This window comes from Syngnathus leptorhynchus, chromosome 16 (genome assembly GCF_054491065.1).
Source record: "Syngnathus leptorhynchus isolate UIUO chromosome 16, UIUO_Slep, whole genome shotgun sequence".
Taxonomy (NCBI): Eukaryota; Metazoa; Chordata; class Actinopteri; order Syngnathiformes; family Syngnathidae; genus Syngnathus; species Syngnathus leptorhynchus.
The window spans coordinates 6,594,674-6,615,114 of NC_141210.1; the positions used below are offsets into that span (position 1 = coordinate 6,594,674).

Below are 20,441 nucleotides of genomic sequence, written 5' to 3' on the forward strand. Positions count from 1 at the left end.
TATTTATACAAAAATTATATTTTAATCCTAATTAATTTAGGGAACAAATAGCAGCTACTTATGTCATCCACATATTATTTAATAGATTTAAATGAGCTGCATTCTGGGAATTGTAATATCAGTAGCAGGAAATTGTTGTTTTTGTGCGATTTCACAACCATATTCATGCAAAATTTAGTCACACCTTGACTTGTCATTTGCATTTTGCTCTTTAAGGAAATGTTGAGTTGCATGGTGGTTCTATCATATTGTTTTTTATTACTTTAGTAAGTCTACGATGGGCTTATCTGGTACATTGAAATGTGTGTATGTTTTTATTTCAAATTTCTGTCATTCTTTGAGTCAGTAAGCTGATGTTTTAGCATCAAAAACACACACACACACACACACACAATCCTGCCATTTTGAATAACGCAGTTGTCAGTTGACTGGTGCTATGTGAAGAATGTGGTGCTGTTTCTCTCACCAGGATGTCAGATTTCAACTGGAGTAGGAAATGAGGTCACATTTGGATATCCCCTTTCGACCGCATCATTTCTGATCAATTAATTTTCAGTGTGATATTTCCTCGTATTTTTTGACTCGGGTTTCACGGGGGAGTTTGGATGCAGTCAAAAGGTGTGACGAAAATAGTTCCTATTTCATTGGCGCTTGAAATAGAATTTTGCCGAGTCATTTCAAAACAAATGCTCTTTTTGTGTGTCGCACACCAGACGTTCGATTACTTGGGTGCTGACATCAACAAGCGACACGCAAAGAAGAACCTGTGACACGTGACAAAATGTGACAGCAGTTAAATAGGGTTGTGGTGAAAGAGAAGCTAAGGCGGAAGAGAAGCAAAAAAAAAAAAAAAAAAAAAAAAGAAGGGAATGCAGGGAGGAGAAGCAATACATCAACAGCAGACATGCGAGTGACAGTAATAAAGTGAGAGGCAACAGACGGGAAAGTGTCAAAGCTAAGAAGTCACTAATATTCTTGAGATAGTGAAGCCAAATACAACAAAAAATGTGAAACCAGTTGGACTGACTTTGCAGCTTTCAACAATCTAATGACGGGAAGAACAGCACACGTCTCGTTTTTTTCACAAGTTGTATAAATGCTGCAAGTGTTGAAACAATTAATCAGTGTGAAGTAGGCGGCTTAGCATGGTTTCTTTTATAAGATCATGTGCTATGAGAAAAAAATGGGACATTTGTCCTCGGGCTGTCTGTGGCAACATTTTCATTGTGTGGTATAATTTCATCAAATTTGTCCAACTCGCTCTAACAGATAATATGGACAAACAATCCTTACACAGCTAAAAAAAAAAAGAGGAACTCAAGTCATGGAGTCAGCACTTTGGCTGGCTCCCTGAGGTTTGGTTTGACCTACTTTTTAAAAAAAAAAAAATATATATATATATATATATATACAAAAAATGAGGGAACACAAAAACACAATGTTGTTAAAAGAAGATATGTCACTTCTCACTATTTTACTTGCACCAAAACAGACTATCATGTGACAATAATGGAGTCAACTACATTGGTCTTGCCTCTTGAAATGTCTCCAAGGAAGTTGAAATCTGCCGAGCTAACTTGTGACGACTTTTGTTCTCTTCCCTTCTTAGTAAGTCTTTATTAGAAGTGCTGACATTTAGTCAGCTGAGGCATGATGTGGGTTGCCAGCGCCTGAAGCAAACTGTCTACCTACCTACAAAACAATTACAAACATATGTAAAACAGTCAACATTAACCATTGTTATTGCTAACTATAGACTATCAAATATGAGAATTAATTACAGCTTCATTTATTTGAATGTAACCAATGCAACATGTACAATTTGTTATTTCATTCTGAAATTATAAAACAATATATGCCTGTTAAATACGAATGTATCTCTTTTTAAAAAAAAAACTTAAAGTCTGAATACATCAATAATTACGCCTACAACACCTCATCACCCCACTAAAATATTTCCAGTCACTCCAAATGATTATGTGCTTCATTTTGGTCTTCTTCAAAATCTCTGGAGTTCCCATGCTCGAGCAGGAAGTTGAATTCTTTCAAGAACAGGTAAAACATTGCATCAGGTTTCTGCTGGTGATTTTCAGCATTGCTTCTAATGATTTAATGAATCATTTAAAGGGGATGGGTTGCCTTTCTTTGTATCGGAGTTCCACCTAGAATCTTTTTTGCAAGAAATCGTTGCGGGGTCACGTGAGCAAAGGTGTGTCAGGTGTCTGTTTCATTGCCAAGTTCACACCTGTCGGGCGGTGCCTCAGTAGAGGCGTGACCCAAGTTCTCGCTCGCCGGCCGGCCGATCGAGCTGAAGCGTTTTCTTCCTCATTGTGAGATGCAACGAGATCAACTCTTCATGTAACATGGAAGTTCTTTCCATGACAGTATTTGAAGGAGTCATTTTTAACCATCCCGGAGTTCAACTGTTGTGATTCAAACTCAGCAAACTTCCCCGCAACTAGGAACTTCACAAACTTTTTTTTGGTTTTTGGAAACTTCCGTTTTATTCTTGATTTCATTATGGCTCTGTCTCAAATTCAGTGCCTGGACGATTACAACGTGAACCCACGGACAAATGAGTCCAAACCGGACTTTTTGTACAGCGAGGACCAGAGGCTCGCTCTGGAGGTTCTCCTCCGCGATGGTCGCGAGACCTTCCACAAGTTCGTGGAGGAACGCCAAATACGGAGCTTCCTTTCGGATTTGGAGCAGGAAATGCTCACGAAGACTATGGAGCCTTATGACCCTGGTTCAGATCTCTTCCCGGAGGATGCCGAGGAAAACGAGGACCCATTGTCGCAGCATTACTGGCCCGATTTGTCGGACATGTCCATCCCGCAGATGGACCTGGGCTGGCCGCAGACTGAGTCTTACCGCGGGGTGACGCGCACCACCGTGTACACGCAACCGCCGCTGGAGGGTCAGACGCACATTAAGGAGATTGTCAGAAGGATGATCGCACAGGCGCAAAAGGTGCTGTTTTTATTTTATTTTTTTTTGCGTGTGCAATTTCCTACATTTGCTTGCACTTAACGTGTTTTGTTTTCTTTGCAAATTAACATGGCGCCATCTGTTATGAATAGTGTGCGGTTGCTGCACTATTGCTTCATTTCCAAAATACAAAAATATGAATCTGTCATAATGTTGTAGGCTGGAAGTTTGAGTTCAGAGTCCAAACTCAAAGTGTGACGATTAATCAGTGTTATCTAAAGAAGCGGTTCTTAACTGTTGTTGCCCTGCGATTGACATTTTTTTCTGTTGACGCTAACTCGTGACCCACTTTAAAAAATGGAAAAATAATTGATTATTATTTTTTTTAAGTTATTTTCCCGAGTCAGAGCTGCGATACACACTAAATATTAGACTGTACTGGCTGTCCACGATTTACGACCAAGTCCTATTCTTAGGGCAGTGGCATTATCCATTTTTACGCCCTGTAGTCATTCACCAAGTTCCAGTCAGGCAATAGTAAAATCATTATTACAGTACTGTAAATCTCCATGAAATATGTATTCATATTAAAAACACTTCAAAGCCATACATGTCAAATATTCCAATAAATAACAGAGCATGCTTTTTTGAGGTACCATAAAACGAGTACTACCGGTCCAAAAACCAGCAATAATGTGAATCACGAACCACGTTTGTGTCCTGCCCCACTAGTTATGAATCACCTACCTAAAAGACTAAAGGAATCTCCTTCCTGTGCCTTCATGCTTTGTTAATTATTTGCATAAGTGTGCATTATGTAACGTCACTAACAGTCACGATATGCAAGAACGCAGCATTCCTAGAACACGTTTGAAGACGTTGGTGTTTTCACTAGTATGAGTTAAACAAAATCCGTGGAACCTCTTGACTCCAATTTTTGTGTGTGTCTCTTCCAGGTCATTGCTGTTGTAATGGACGTCTTCACCGATGTTGACATCTTTAAAGATTTGATTGATGCTGGCTTTAGAAGGAAGGTTTCTGTCTACATCTTGTTGGAAAGCACATCATTACCTCATTTCCTGTCTATGTGTCAGCGAGCCAACATGCACGCAGGACATCTTAAGGTACACTGTCAAAATACATTGGGAATAACTACTGTAAGATTAATATTTAAAAAAAGAGTCTTGTAACCTCATAATCGGATGACGACAGAGGAAAAGCGAATAAAGATTGAATTGCAATTGCACCCCAGGCAAAATTCTCACACACATTTAAAAAGAAGTTAGTGACTTCATTATGCTTGAATCATCGTTGTGGTTTCAGATGGTCTTGAATCATCATTGGCGTATAAGCAGCTCTTTTAACAAGCGCATTGTTGTTTACAATATGCGGTAGAAACATTAAAAAAAAAAAAAAAAAAAATACAGTCACGCTCAAACTCTTTGGCGGAACAAAAAGAAAGCACAAAGGCAGCCTGACAGGATTCTCGGTACCATCTGCTTCTGGATTACCAGAAGAAGAAAAAAAAAAAAGCAGAAAATGCAAGTCTCGTGAGGGATCCTGAGCTCAATAAAGCTTGCACATGACAGCCAAACATGACAAGTGAGCTCGGCTCAGCATTTGCCAAGTGGGCTGCTTTTCTGACCGATTTACTCTGGCAACATCTGCCTTCATCAACCCTCAAGATTTTCACAATCCCCAGCTGCATTTTATTTTTGCATATTTTTCATGCATCTGTGTTTGTTTACACTACACTACTTAAATACTGCAATGAGATGATCTTGTAAATGATCATATTTTACACAACATTCTTTTTTGAATGCCCAAAGGCTTCAAATAAAATCTGCTGAGTTTGCTTATCACGCAAAGGAATGCACAAAGGGGAAGAGAAAGCTGTGATCATAAGCAAAGGGGAATTTTTCACAAGACCGTGTCATGTCGTGACAAAAGACGATATTGTCCCAGTCTTTAAATGTAATATCCTGGTTTCAAAGGCACTCATCACAAATACCGCTTTCAATTATTTTCAGTTTACTTTGTTTTCCTAGCATTCAGCATATGAGCAAGAATATAATGAGTGTTTTTAAATTATAGCACCTTCGGGTACGCTGCACGGAAGGAACAGAGTTCTACACTCGTTCCTGCACCAAGGTGAAAGGTCGACTGGGACACCGATTCATGTTCATCGATGGAGACAAAGCCGTATCTGGATCTTTTAGGTAATTGACATGTATGCTTGAGAGTGACAAATTTCTTTGTCATCAACTCTCAGACGGCTTTTGTCATGAATATATTTTTTGTTTTACAGTTTCACCTGGATGTCCTCACGACTGGACAAAAACCTGGTCACCGTGGTTACAGGCCAGGCAGTGGAAGCTTTTGATCACGTCTTTCGCCATCTTTACACCACCTCAAGATTTGTTGATCTCCAGCAAGTCAGCATGGATCCAGAGCCTGAACGTGAACCCCTCCCACACCTAGAACCTGTTGTCCTTGCTTCTACGAATCCAAAGAAAATGTACAACCCCATGTATGCTTTACTTCTTGGAGAAAATGCTAGCACTAACTCTCCTGACCAAGACAGCCCAAAAGAGTCCCAGACAACAGAGGTGCCAGATACTAAGAAGAGAAGGCGAGGAAGAGGAAGTAAAGAACCCGTGCAAGAAGATGAAAGCATCCATCCTGGACTTTTAAATCTAGAGAAGGCATACTTGATCCCTTACTTGCCCACCTGGCCCGAGCCTGACCCCCCAAGGGATGTTATCGGTTTTATAAACATCATGGATATGAACAAACCGACTCAAGTGCATCTGCAACGCTCCGAGAGGTTTGAAACCAGTCAAGCCATTCGCTTCAAAGATCCTTTCACCATGCCCAAAGAACCCATGCTAGAGGTTGCTAAACCCAGAGAGACTGATACGAAAATCGAGGAGAAGACAAATCCCCCACCATCTCAAGATCGGATCCAAGTTAAAGAGTCGATATATGATAGGTTGCATCGCATGGATTCCACCGGTACAAAAGCTGACAAACCTGACCTTCACTCACTTTCATCCAGACCTGTTCACGGTATACACTCAGTTTCATCAACAAGTCAAAATGATGGTCAAGCCATGTCCAGCAACATTGAACACATCCGTCGTAGTACCGGTAATATCGAACCCGCTTCCGAACAAAGGAATAGACTATCGTCAGAAAGTCTGACTAGTTCATCTTCTGCCCAAGCCCTTAACCTGCCAAGCCCAGGTGACTCAAACTCGAGAACAGAACACACAGAAACTAAAACCACACATCTGGTTCAAGCTAATCATACAGAGTCATCACATAGCTCCTCGAAAAGTCACACTCGTGACACCTCCCACCCCTCCTCGTCCTCATCTTCAAGCTCAAGTAATCAAACCCTGAAAACGTATATTACCCACCCGACTAGCAAAGACCAGAATATCAGCAACGGCCCGAGCACGCCAAATATAAGCACTCTCCAGAGGTTGAACAGCCTGACCAGAGATGAAGAAACCATCCACAAGTCGGCTGGAGAAATCAAGTCTGCGCCTAAAATGCATGAAAATAGTAATCGAAAAATGGGATTGCAGAAAGATGACACAAGGAGTGACTCCTTCGAGAAAAATCACGAGGATAAAGAAAAAGAAACCTTTGCAGACAATCAGAATAAAAAATCCGTTGGACTACATGATCGAAAGGGAGGTACTCCAGTGGTCTCGGGGAACAAAAGACAAATCCAATCAGATGCCTTGAATTCTTCACCACCACCAAATAGCCAAAATGTGAATATTCAAAAAAATACTTTAGATGACGTAAAGACGCTGAGACAAGTCGACAAGTCAAAGACGGTCGACGACCTTGAAAGCAAGGCTACATCGAAACAGCTCACCGATCCCGATTCTCGCAAAATACTGAATGAAAGTGAATCTAACAAGAAAACGTACCATGTCAAAGAAAACAAACCACAACGAATATCTTACAGTCAAAGTTCCCCATTGACTATGTGGGAGCGAATTCAAGCGGCGACGATCGAGACGTCTACCGACAGGACGGATGCCACGTCGACAAAGTCTCCTGATAATACCGCAAACTCGGCAAAGAAGAACATCCGGAGACTTTCGCAAGACTCCCCGCAATCTCCAAAAGAACAAACACCATCCAAAGCCATCCAATCAACAAAGAGAGAACTACGGTCAACCACGGCCGTCAGACGCACTTCTGCTGATTTGCCTTCGCGTATTCCGACATTGGACACGAGTGTTGGATATCGCTCGAGAGATCTATCGAGAGATCGTGCGAGAGATTTCTCGAGAGATCGTGCGAGAGATTTCTCGAGAGATCGTGCGAGAGATTTCTCGAGAGATCGCTCGAGATATCTATCGAGAGATCGCTCGAGAGATGACTCCAATCGCTCCTCCACCTCTGAGGAGTATGTCGACTGTAGCGACTCGCCGAACAAAGAGTTGGAAAGGCACGGTAAAGCGGATACTGCCGATGACACGGAAACAAATCCATCGAACAAAGCTACGGCCAGTTCTTTATTAATAGACTACACCGCATACGTTGTTTTGTTTGACAAGAAAACCAAACCGACCTCAAGCAAAGAAACGCAAGGTGTTGAGAAGAAAGTGAAAACGAGGGATAAGGAGGACGTGAAAAGTAGAGAGAGTGGAATCAAAAAGACGTCCAATCGAGATTCCAAAGGGAAAGAGAGGTGGAGTGTTGACGAATTAAAGTCAAAGACTTTGGAGAAAGAAAAGGAAGGGCAAAATCAAGCTCTTGTGAGAAAGTCACGAACTCAGAGGGGATCGGGATCCGGCAATGTGGACAACAGGGATGGGTCGGCTAAAGAGGTCGCCGGTCAGAACGTATGACCGTGTGACGGCTACGTTCACACGCTGGTGATAAAATCAGTTTACCCGCCAACACTGTATACGTTGGTGTTTGCCATCGATCGGAATATCTCAATAGACCTCATTTCCACTTCTTAGAGCACGTTATATTCATGACACTCACCACAGGTTGTTTTTTTTTACCGCGACGGATATTTTTTCCTTTCAATAACTTCCTCGGAGATTCTATTCAGGTTGTACAACATTGCTGACGCTACACTTTTGAGAAGTGTTCCATCTCCACAACCATACCGTCCCATCTCAGCCTCGGTAAAACTGGACTGTTACAGCACCAACATCCTCTTCTAAAGCAAATGAGCTTCTCCCTCACTCCCCGAAAGCTACCTCAGCACAGGAACTGAGTTGAAACAAAGTTGAATTCCATATCACGTATTCCGTTATCCCGTATAATACACGTTTCGGTGATGTGGCAGAAAACCGGAGGACTTGGATGCCAACTTGTTTCCAGAGATGTTTTGGTTTTATTCTCATGGGACAAACGGAACAAAGAAGACTTTTTGAATACACCTCTGACAGTTAATTAGATGAACTTGCTTTTCCGTCACATTGTCTGACTGGTTAAGCCAGACAGTTCAGCAACAAGACGACACACCTAAGCGTTGTTTTCGACTGCTCCAGAACAATCGTGAAGACGACAACGAATGGCATCGATTTGTATTTGTACGCACATTCGCATCAATAACATGTTGCTTTTAGCTGCTGATGCTATTGCTAATATTGCTAGGCTATTGTTAGCGTAGTACAGATATTCATTAGTCTAACCAAACAATTGCTTTTTATTTAGGTAGATCATGAAAGGACAATATGCTCACAGACCATCACAAACTGAAACTATAGTTTTTAACTGCGTATATTTACAAACTCAACCAAACGATTGTCAATTTTTTTGTTGTGTATATGTATATTTTCAAAGTCACAAGATAAGATTTAAAAATCAAACAGGAATATTGTATTGTTTGTTTTTTGTGACTATAGGGCTATTTTCCAGTTGACGCTTATGGTGCACTTTACATTTAAAGTACGTTGAAGGTAGATATTCTGTTGTACGGAATGTTCTGTTACTCAGCTATTGTTATTACGGTACGGGCGATTTTTGAAATGATTTAGTGACTCGAGAATTCAAGTTGTGTTTTCTTTCTTGTTACTATTTATACATTCACAGTTGCCTTGGCAGAAAAAAAAAAAGCGTCTATGTATGGATAAAAAGGCAAGAGTGCTGGCGTTTGAGTTTGAAAATGGTGATCTGTCTTTGTTTTCAGGACAAATAAAGCCGTTTTAGACATCAATGAAACTGCTGCTATTTATTGACTGAAATATTTTTGCATCTCAAATGTTGTGTAAATAAGGATTAGTGAGTTTGTTTATTCCAAGCAGGAGTAATAGTACCAACAAAAAAAAAGTATTACTAAGTGAACGTTATCATGAACATATACAATTATTCAAAAGTAAAGAAAGACTCACTTTGTTATTTTTTTTATTTAATTTTTTTAATTTCGGGCCATATCTCCCAAACCTTTCTTCCGACAAATTCTAGGCAAAACTAGTTTTTGACTCTAGAAAGTCAGGTAACCTCAATTCTTCGACATTAGCTCTTAAATCATGGATGACTTCTTCCGAGCAGCTAAGAAAAGACTCTGCCAACTGACTTAAATCCAAAAAGCATGCATGCCTCAAGGCGGAACAAGCAGGGATGGATTAAATATCTAAGAAGTTGATCTTTTTCATGTTCCGCCTTGTCTGGAGTGTCTTAAATAAGGCTGCAGTGTTAATCCACAGTCCCATTCTAGTTTTGCTAATATCAACTGGAATGAATATCGTTGTTAATATTCCATTGAGATAGTTTCAACAAGTAGAAACAAAACGTGAGGGAGGACGTGCAAGATAGATGGAGCGGGGATGGGCACGTATCAGCTAAGACCGATGATGGACAACCTCAAAGAAAAGCAAGCCATTTATTGTCGGAACGATTTCCAGACTGATAACATTTGCGAACGTTTACTCATGTGCAAAAATATCCCGCAACTCCCGGAATGGGATGCGGCTCACATTCAAATCTACATTTGGATGGCAATCGTCTCTCGTCTCCCTGAAGCCATTTACATGGTGATGAGAGACTTGACTTTGCCATCAGACAACACAATACGCATAAGAGAGGAGAAAGACCGTTCGACTCAATGGAGGTGGGATATAAAGACGAGAGCACACGCGTTACGCTCGAAGTCATCCATTCAACCGGGCCTTCAAAGCGCTTATCATAAATGATCAATCCTGACATACTCGTCCTTCGGCGTGATGATGATGATGATGATACAACAGCCACAAAAATAAAAAAATAAAAGATAACAAAACACTAGAAATACCATACCAGACGTGATAGGAATGAATTGGCGTGTATACCAATCAAGGACTTTATTTATGATAGTAACGCCAAATGAGTCACGCGTTAATGAGCGTGCTCACGCTCATTCAATTAATCCAAAAGGCTGATGAAATTTTCCATCAGCTTTCTGATCATGCACACGCGGGTCAGTGCAAATGTGTCCTTTTTACAGACGTGAATATATTTCCAAAAATATTTTAAGACCAGCGCCGAGTCACGCGAAGAACAGCTTTGAATTGCAGATGCTGCATGACAACAGCTGGTTTGAAGATGTGAAGATCAGTCTGCTGAGAAAGCAGCCAAGCGGTATTAATGCTGAACAACTCGGCAAGTACCAAAAATTGTACAGTTGCTTTCATCGCTTGCTTTTTAGGCACACGTTCCACCCGGGGGAAAAATAAAAAAAAACTTCCAAGTGGCACGGAAGCTGACTTCATGTGTTTTTCCCAGAGGTCACACCTGTGCTAACTTCATCTGGCAGAGTGTCCAATCGACTTACAGAGAGAATTTGAATGTGACATGAGATTAAACTTGATTTAAAATTAAAATAAAAACTGTAGATATTAATTAAAGGCAAATGAATTTCACAAATGACGTCATATGAAAGGAAACAATTGGAATTGTGCCACTTGGGCCGTAAACCGAGTTGTGATTGGTCGTTACCTGAGTCCCAAGGCAGTCGACGGCGAGTGGCAAAATGGTCGCCCACCTTGAAACAAAAAAAGATTTTCATATTCCAAAAACACAATATTAATCACAATGCCATGTTTAGACTGGTGGTGGTGAATAAAACCTACTATTATAAAGCCATTTTTTCTTGACTTACTCTTGATAAATTTATTAACCCACTTCACACAAAAAAAAAAATAGAAGTCGTGGTAATACAATGTAAATGCGTGCAATGACTGCTGAAGATTCAACCAGTTTGTTTCTCATCCTGCTGAATCTAAATACTGTCACACCTAAATGCGAGTCATGCACTCACGCTCTGAACTCTTCTTTGAGGTCAAACAAATTCACAGAAGACTGTGGAATTTCTGGGAAACAGTGCAGAGCAGCTTGTACACATGATTCGATGCACTAACTGTTAATGTCTGCAAAAAAACATATTTGATGAGTCATGACAATCGACATTCTCATAAACTTCTAATCAATGTGAAACTTGGTGCGCTACAACATATATGGAGAAAAGTCTCAAGTGTAAAATTGCAGTCTTCCACTCCTTGTGTCTACAATATGCCAATAATTAAGATTCAGGCTGAATGTATGACTTAATTTTCTCGAAACAGTTAATTAACTAATTAGTTCTGAGGTGTACTTCCTCATGCTTTTTTTGGTCAATGATCAACTGAAGCTGGGCTGCCAAAGACAAACGTGGCATGCAGATTCTGGAAGAATCCATCTGCACACCTTCTAACTGCTCAGGGACGCTAAATAAAATATGAGCAGACATCACTTTTAAAGTAGCCCCACAAGATTTGTATTTATGAGAATGATGGGAATCAGAACACAAACCTCTCAAGCATTATTTGGATTCAATATGTAAACAAATATGAAATATATCACAGTGTGCTATTTAATTGCCTCACATTGCATTATTTGGTTTTGTATTGCACCTTCTCATTGAAGTACTGAGATTTGTTTATAAGACTTGTTTGTCTGTCTGGGTTTTTTTTTTTTTTTTTTTTTTTTGGGCGTTGGCTTTTACCTGTTTTCTTTGTTTAGTCGTCTCGACTTTCCTTTGTCTCACCTATGTTGTTGCTTTGACTGTATAAGATATCGACATGTCACAAATAATTACGTAATGCATTCAGTAGAAAAATAAAAGGTATATAGTGTCATTTTAAAAAATGCAAACTTGACATACCTGCACACAAACACGCTGTCGCTTAGAAGACATAATCGGTATATTACGCGGTGTTTGTCTCCATCAAGCGGAAAAAGTGATACATTGCAGTTCTTCTACGCGTGTCGTCATTTTAACAAGAAAACTCATTTTTGAACATTTAGCGCCCTCTGTTGTTGTAACACCAAACTGTCACACGTCAACTTAAGCAAAAGAAGAAAAGAAAAAAAACTGCTTTTGGTTTTGATTTGAGGAATTTAGGCGAGATATGGCGGCCAATGCATTATCAGCATTATCACAAATTGCAATGCACACAAAAAGAAATTAAATTTAACAATTATAGAAATAATAATAATAAATAAAGTGATTTTTCTTTATGGATTATTATATAATCAGTGGTGATTGAGTGGTGTTACACAGCTAAATGTAAAAATATATCTGTAAAATAATGTTTTTACTTTTGTACTTGTTTAAAAGCACACATTTAAAATACAATTTTCCAGATGTTACAAAATTTATTGTCTTACCAACATAAAGCAACAACAGTATACAGATCTACTGCATTTACAATTCATTTACCAGCAAAACAATAACTGAATCTGCTACTGCATCTGTAAATTATACTTCAGGCTGATTGTATGAGAGTTCAAGTCCAGCATTGTACAGTACCATATACTACTCCAAAAAGATGTTTTAAAATTTTTTTTAAAAAAATGTCGGTTTACAATCTGACAGCAAACCTCACTGCATCAGTGACCTCATTTCTGCACATAACTCGGTGAGACGTCTCCTAAATTATGAATAAAATCTCATGACAAAGACACTAGCCATTCTAATTGTGTTCAGACTGATGCTACATTCCAGCAGTAAGTGGAATAATTTATCATAGCGAACCACAAGTGCAACAACATCCTACCATGAGCGTTCCTTTACATATTCTATGCAAGGCTCACGTAAATATTTCTGGCAGTAAGTTACAAAAGATGCTGGAGGATTTTTTTTTTTAGCCCCCATCAAATTCTAATACAACTGTGCTTTAATCCTTAAGATTTAAGTTAAAAAGAAAAAAAAGACATAAATGTTGTGGCAGTCTGAAGAGAGTGCATTATATAACTCGAGAAGCTCAGGGTAAGTCCAGATAGCAATATTTACTGTAAGTCACTCATCCAATAGGGAGAACGTGTGTAATCATGATGATGCATGAGCGTAACATGCTTTGATAACAAGGATGCAATATTTTGGTTCATATTGCAACCATGAGCATTATAAAGCAAATTTAAATGCAAGAATTGAAAAAAAAAAAAATTGGCTACTTCAATGAGATTTGTTTTGGGTCAAGTCTACTTCAGGTACATTGCAATCCAAGATGAGGTGCTGTATAGGCCAAAAATAACATTTACCTCACACGCACCCAAAACTCTCACTCGACCAAATAAATAATGAAACGCTGACCCAAAAACTCTCATACACACCAACAAGCCTCTCAAATTTAGCAAAATAATTTTTTTAATGAATAAATAAAATTGACATATATATTTCTTTTTTTTTTCACTCACACCAAAAAATTAACCTCTTACTGTAGCAAAAGGAATATATATATATATATATATATATATATATATATATATATATATATATATATATATATATATATATATATATATATATATATATATATATATATATATATATATATATATATATTTATTTATTTATTTATTTATTTTTTTAGGAGTTATTGTGAGAGGTTATTGGATGACCATGAGAGTTCTCCAGCGAGTGGGAATGGTTTTGCTTTACGTGTGAGAGGAAGATGTTATTTTGGGCCCTCAATAGAAATACTGTAAAAAGTAAACACGCAATTTCTAAAAAGTCTGCACGCCCCTGTTCAAATGTAAACTTTGAATGATGTGTTTTCCCACCATTAATGACACATAATTTAAAAATAATTTTAAAAAATCTAAAGTAAATATAAAAAAAGAAAATTAAAATGATAGGTTGAAGCTTTACATTAGAAAAAAAAAGCATTTTGAACAGGGGTGTGCAGACTTTTTAGATAGCCATTCCCTCAGAATACACAGAGAAGTCGGACCATGAATGTTAATGTTTGACATTTCATCTTTGCCATAATTCTGTTGTCCTTTTATCTGCTGTCAGGAAAGGCGAAATTGCCTTAAAGGTCATCTAAGATCCTCCGTTGCTGCATGATAATGTTCATTCAGCTGCCGCAGCGTAGTCAGCGGCACCGTTCATAAACATGTTGATGAGCCAATGATGATGAAGTTAACATTTGTCATCTCCTCCGCCCCGAGGCTAATCCAACACGGCCAAAGTCCAAACAGTGCCCAACTCCCTCCAGCCAACAGATTGCAAACCTCTTTAAATGCAACACACCAGACCTTGTGCTTCTTTTATGCACCCAATTAGTGTCACTTAAAAAATATATATATACAGAAATGAAGCTAATAAGGACACATGAGGTGATGGCTCATGAACCAAGAGGAGGGTGAGTACAATCTTCCAATTTAAGAGAAGATGATCAATCCCATCAAATGAGCAACAACCCAAATTGGTCTTTCTCGAACATCCCCCCCCATCTTTTTTCCATACACAAAAGATTAGCTCAAATCTTCTCAGGGATTTTTCCTGCTCTGAGGCTTCGACTATCCCGCCGGGAATATGGGGAAAAAAATGTGCTTGTCTTCATATGTGCGGCGCTGATGAGGTCTGACAGCAAAAGTGCACAATGCACTACTTTGCCACGGCAACAATGTGCCAAAGCTCCTCATGCACACATACGTTGTGTTAAATCCGCCCTAACGACGTACACGATCTCTCAAGTGTGTTACGCTGGAACCAGCCAGCAGTGAAGAACGATTTGTAATTTGAACCCTGAATTGAAGGGCAGGGATGAGAAAAATAAATTAAAAAAAACACGCCAAGTTGCTTCAGTATAAAAATAGAGGAATTCTCCGAGGCTGATTAAATGTCTTTGGCACTTATGAAAGCACAGCGTATACAAAGAGATCAACACTGAGTGAAAAGGCCAAACTTGAAAGCTCTCCAACTAGAAGATTAACATAATCTGCCTTCATCCATATATGAGTCTGGCCAGTCCGGGGTGGATTTGAGCCTGAACCGGCCCGTATTCCACCGTCTCGCCGTCCACTGTGATCACACCCTCCTTGGAAATGGGCTCCAAGCGTAGCGCTAGCACCTTTTCGTAGACCAGGTGGGGGCAGCCGCAATCTAAATGGCCACCCTTCTCCATGGCCAGGAAGAGGCGCAAAAGGGCGGGGCGAGAGATTCCCGCAGTTACGTAAAAGAGGTGGATGATTCCGTCGTTTGCCGTGGCGCCGGGGACCGCCCACAAATCCTCGGCCAGGTGAGACTGGTAAATTGCCAGCACCAAGACAAAGTCTTCCGCTTTGACAACAGTCCAGCTCTCCGGGACCGGCTGCTCCAGTCCCGGGAGCAGAGAATCCACTGGTGCTCGGGTTTTGCCGTCGCCGGGAGTCTCGGGTCTTTTGGTGTGAATGGAGGAGTCGCTGATGGTGTTTTGGTTGAAGTTGTTGCAATGGCGGCGCGGTTTGTGTGCTGGCGAGGAATTGGGAATGAGTTGGCAAGGGAGGGAGGAACACAGCGAGGGTCGCTGAGGCGTGGACGAAAGGTCGGGCTTCTCCTTCACGGGCAGGTACGCCAACCTACCCTGATATACTCGGAGAGACGCCAAACGCACCAACGTGCCCATCAGGAAGCGGATGGCCCCGACGTGGCGGTACTTCTCACTCTCGATGTCCACGTCAGCTACAAATCCCCAAGCCAGGGACAGGAAGGAGAAGACACGCTGTTTGGAAGCCAAGTGGATGGACACCAAATCCAAAGAACCGACCAGGCCCTTACACAGCATAAAGCCACAGCTTAGAAGAAGTTCCTCATTCCATGCCGGGGGTGACCTGAGAGACACAAGAATTAAGTTCGAAAGAAAAAAAAAAAAATCTGTAAACTATTACTTCATTCCCTCTGCCTTAAGTGACCTCTCCTGTATCTCTGTGCCCAGTCAGCTCAGACCATTATTCCACAGGAAGAAGATAAATCACTTTTTTTTTTTTATCCAGCAATTATTTTTCTTGGCTCTTCTTTTTGCCTATGCATTTAAATAACTCATTAAAGGACCAACTGACTGAGAGTAGTGGTGGACAGAAGCAGCCAGGGCGTTGCCAGAACCACCTGGGAGAATGCCCAGAGGGATCCGGATGGCTTCTTGCCAGTCGTCACGCTCCATCAGACCGTTTATCACCTGTTTGAAAAAAAATATAATAATAATAATAACCAGACGTAGAACATAAACAAGCTGGATTTAGTCCAAGCACCTCGTAGAGCAGCCCATCTCCTGACATGATAACTAGAGCGTCCCACTGGGACAGGTCCGCCTTCTTCACCAGCTCCCGTGCGTGGTTCTGGTGCTCTGATGACACACAAATAATACCCAAATAAATAAAAATGAGTGTTTCTTCATTTTTGGGGCTCTTTTCTAGTATGGCTATAATAATAGTCTCCCGTGAGCAGCGTGTTAATAATCCTAAAAAAACGGGAAAGTCATACAAGAACGGAGACAGCTAAATTAGCACAAATGGATGCAGACGGCTACAATATTGATCACAATTATTCCCTTGCTCTGTTTTGTTTGTACAGTATGTCAGGATAGATTGTGCTGACAGACAAAAGCGGCAGAAGGAGCAAACTGCTCAGCAAGCCGAGTCAGCACTTGGAAGCTGTCAGCTCTCAAGCCTGATGCATTACCCTCCCAGTCACTTTCCTATTCAGGAGTGACTGACTAACACGCTAACCTCAACCTTCAGGGGTTGTCTAGTTACTTAAAAAAAACAGACATGAGTGTGTTTATGTATCTTTTTTTTTTTTAGGAGCAATTGAAATACAAGAAGCTTCAGCGGAGTAAATGATGCACACCCGCATATTCCGAATTAAGAGTGTGTAAGTGGGAGATTGGATGGCCCAGTTGTCAGTGCAGTGGTCCCTTGCTGAGATTAAAAGTTTAATCCCTCCCACCCGGAGATGCTCGCTTCTTTGGCTTTATGTACTATGTCTTGATTTCAGAAAAAGCTGGGGAAAAAAAATAGCCATCACGTCTATTCATTTTCTATGTCGTTTGTCATGATTGTTAAAAAGTGGATTTAAGGTTGTAGTTATTTACAAATATCACACTTTATAATTAGAGAGGAAACCTCATAAAAAAATAACCACAAATGAAATACTAATCAGAACACCGTGTTTCAACTAGTTGTGTTGCATTTACAAAGAAAATTTTAACCTCTTTATGGTTATGCATTGTAAAATAGAACTGCATTGCTGACCTGTGATGACAAGCGTGTAGGGGACGTCAGCTTCAGTGAGCATGCCCTGCAAGTGGCCGGTGAAGAGCTGGAGAGCCTGGCCGCGTCCACTGAGAGGGTTGACCAGGATCATGACTCTGCAAGGCCGCCGTATCTCCGAGTTGCTGATACCTGGGGAATCAAATTCATGAATTCATTTTGAGCATGTGTGTGTTTCAATCAGTTTCCTCTTCTTTTTTTGTTGTTGTATTACAAACCAAACTATATATCCATCAATCTGACATAAGCTTGAAACCTATTACCCACAATGCACTGCAGGATTTAGCTGCATGTGACTCCACATTGGCAATGTGGTACAGAGGTGTGATTCCAGCAGGAGGCGTGAGGAAAGGGTGGAAAAACAAACATGCACATGCCCGAACTGTGCCTCCATTCAGCCACACACGGTCAGCATTGTTTTTATTTGTATCAAAGCACAAAGGACCTTCTCACTTCCAGAATATCATCAGATGCAGTACAATGGTGGAAATTCAATTGTGGAAGAGCTTTTGAATGGCAAAAAATGTAATCCAACCCATCATGATTTTTTTTTTTCAGTGACTTGGAGCTGCAAAATTTGAACTGAGAACCTCCGAGGTGCAATTTAAATAAAGTATTAAATGAAATGAATTGAAGTCAAAACAAGTTAGAAGTCAATCAGTAGTGTATTTTATTGCTTCTCATTTGCAGACTATTTGACATAATACAAAACTTGCACTGTGCACTTCTCTTGCTCTTTTAATCCAACCTTACCATCTGCAGCAAGCTCAAATGTAATTAACTTTAGGATAAATACTCGATAAGGGATTAACCATTCACGCTGACTTTCATTCACCCTTTGCCACAGAAGCGTCATTTACTACCGCAACAGTATTCGTTTTTACAGGCTACTTTAGATTTGGAATGAAGCGAAAGATGTGTCGAGCTGAAAACAAGAAAAGACAAAAAATCTTCACGAGCTTCTCATCAAACTAGTAAAGTGGATCAATGATAAGCCAATCGGAGGACAGAGACCAAGCGCCACTGATACCGCTCAAGTTACCGACCGTCTTCACTTCTGTCTGCCAAACTCCTGCTGACTGCAAACCATAGGGAGCCTGGATGGACACATTTGATTTGGATGTGGCCACTTCCATCTTTTTCAAGCAACATCCCAAATGGTTACCCAGTTATCAGTTGATACTTGCACGCAAACAGTCCTCCCATATGAGTGATGTCGTAATTAGCAGAGTAAACAGCTCCCCGTATTGTTTACATGTTAATTAACACCTCATTGTAATCCAAGATGAGAGACTAATTAGATCGGGAGGCAAAGGAGGACGGGACCTCATTAGACAGTTTTAGCTGTGGAAATCAGCTGTGTTTTCATTTTCTTCACATCAACAATAAATCCTCGGTGGGAATTGATTGCTCAGATGAATAGAGCGTGAGCAGCAGCGACGCTCTTGTTGACAGTGCAGTAGTTTGAAATGTAAATAGAAAATCTGGATGAATGTGGATCAGCTTTTTTTTTTTGTGGTCATTTATTTTCCAATGTAGAAAATGTGCAGGAAAAACAAGTCGAATATGGAAAGCGGAGTGGTTGGATGATTAATTGATTAACTTTGGCCCATATTACTAACGCAGTCAATTATGTGTGCTAGTCTAGAATGCTTTTTCATCTTCACGTTTTACCTTCCGAGCAAGTTTAGCAGGTTATTGACGGAAAAGAAATGCAAGCGTATTGTCCGGCAAACTAGTTCTGCGAGGATTGTGAGTCGGTTTGAACATGAATCATCTTGTTTGAACTTACACAATATAACAAAGAGCATTGTAGGCACAGACATATTTTAAATAATAGCTAGAAGTTAATATACATTACAAAAAGATATTTATCTAAAAAGGAGGGAAAAAAATGAACCACATGACTAAGCAGAATTCACTTTTTTTTTTTAAACCACAGACATAAGGACAGTATTTTCCTCAACATTTTTTTGTCATTTAAACCAATGCAACCTCGTTACTTATGATAAACTTTTGTCTGATAATACAGACACTCGTATAATAGCAGAAAAAAAACGCACATGATCAAAGTTATTCTTATATATATGAATAAAATACAATGCTATTTATAATCTATGTCTAATCGGCCGTGAATTCTGGGATGACCCATATAAAATGCATGAATGTAAACAATGTGACCTTGCTCACCGTCTTTCCGGCGCGCCTGCTGCGCAGAAGCATCCCTGATGGCACAAGCCCACCGTTCAGCCTCCCGCAGGTTAGTCCGGGGGTCCTGAACCAGCGCCACCCGAAAACACTGCTCCACTCGCTGCCGGGCCACTCCTGCGCTCATCCAGCGCCGTTTGAAAGGGTAGAAATAGGCGGTGAAGTAGGCTCCGACGTCCGCGCTGTCCGTTGCTCTATACGCCCGGCAACCGACGCAGTCCGTCAAGTTGAAGACCACCTTAGTCCGGCTGGGCGATGAGGAGATCTTTTGGATGGTCAGAGCGCTCTCCGTCAGGCTGACAGAGAAGCGGACCTTGTCGTCGAGCGTGTCTGTAAACTCCCCATAAAGCATGCCCACGAAGCCGTTCCGCTGACGGGGTGGCTCCGCTCCAGGCTCCATCCCGGCCAGGCCAGCACGAGGATGGCGGTGCGGTACCGACTCAAGTAGAGTTCTGCTGCGGGACGCTCCGTGCGCCAGGGCACTATTCCTGGTTCAGCGTCTCTTCCTAGTGGCCAAAGGTGAGAGTGCAGCCAACACGCTCCTACAGTACATTTTCTAATAAATCTCAGTATTATTTTTGTTTCGTATACATTTGAAAAATAATGATCGTCACTTACCTAGAATTATTTTTATATCCAAAATCAGAGAATTATAGAAATAAATTATGTCCACAAGGGAAATATTGCTTATTGTTGAAGACGCAGACACTGTAAATTAACTACCTCTAAATAATAGTGTTGATAAAACTATTTTCCTTATTTAAAAT

The 20,441-nt window shown here is 40.5% G+C and overlaps 2 protein-coding genes across 3 annotated transcripts; one reads left to right on the plus strand and one right to left on the minus strand.

The window, feature by feature from the left end:
• Nucleotides 1–2,244: 2,244 nt before the first annotated feature.
• Nucleotides 2,245–9,091, plus strand: LOC147044464 (uncharacterized). The gene is made up of 4 exons (XM_085934460.1): nucleotides 2,245–2,973; nucleotides 3,888–4,055; nucleotides 5,026–5,150; nucleotides 5,240–9,091. Exons 1-4 carry the CDS (start codon nucleotides 2,521–2,523, stop codon nucleotides 7,806–7,808), a joined length of 3,315 nt encoding a protein of 1,104 aa, XP_085790586.1. The 5' UTR covers nucleotides 2,245–2,520; the 3' UTR covers nucleotides 7,809–9,091.
• A 4,715-nt stretch (nucleotides 9,092–13,806) lies between these two features.
• Nucleotides 13,807–20,396, minus strand: LOC147044465 (sphingosine kinase 1-like). Of its 2 annotated transcripts, XM_085934285.1 has the most exons (6): nucleotides 20,293–20,396; nucleotides 19,657–20,216; nucleotides 17,449–17,598; nucleotides 16,447–16,541; nucleotides 16,258–16,373; nucleotides 13,807–16,029 (listed from the first exon to the last, which is right to left on the minus strand). In XM_085934285.1, exons 2-6 carry the CDS (start codon nucleotides 20,072–20,074, stop codon nucleotides 15,165–15,167), a joined length of 1,644 nt encoding a protein of 547 aa, XP_085790411.1. In that variant the 5' UTR covers nucleotides 20,075–20,216; nucleotides 20,293–20,396; the 3' UTR covers nucleotides 13,807–15,164. The 2 variants fall into 2 exon arrangements, with proteins under 2 accessions (XP_085790411.1, XP_085790410.1); XM_085934284.1 differs by having other exon boundaries at nucleotides 19,657–20,357.
• Between the last annotated feature and the right edge of the window lie 45 nt (nucleotides 20,397–20,441).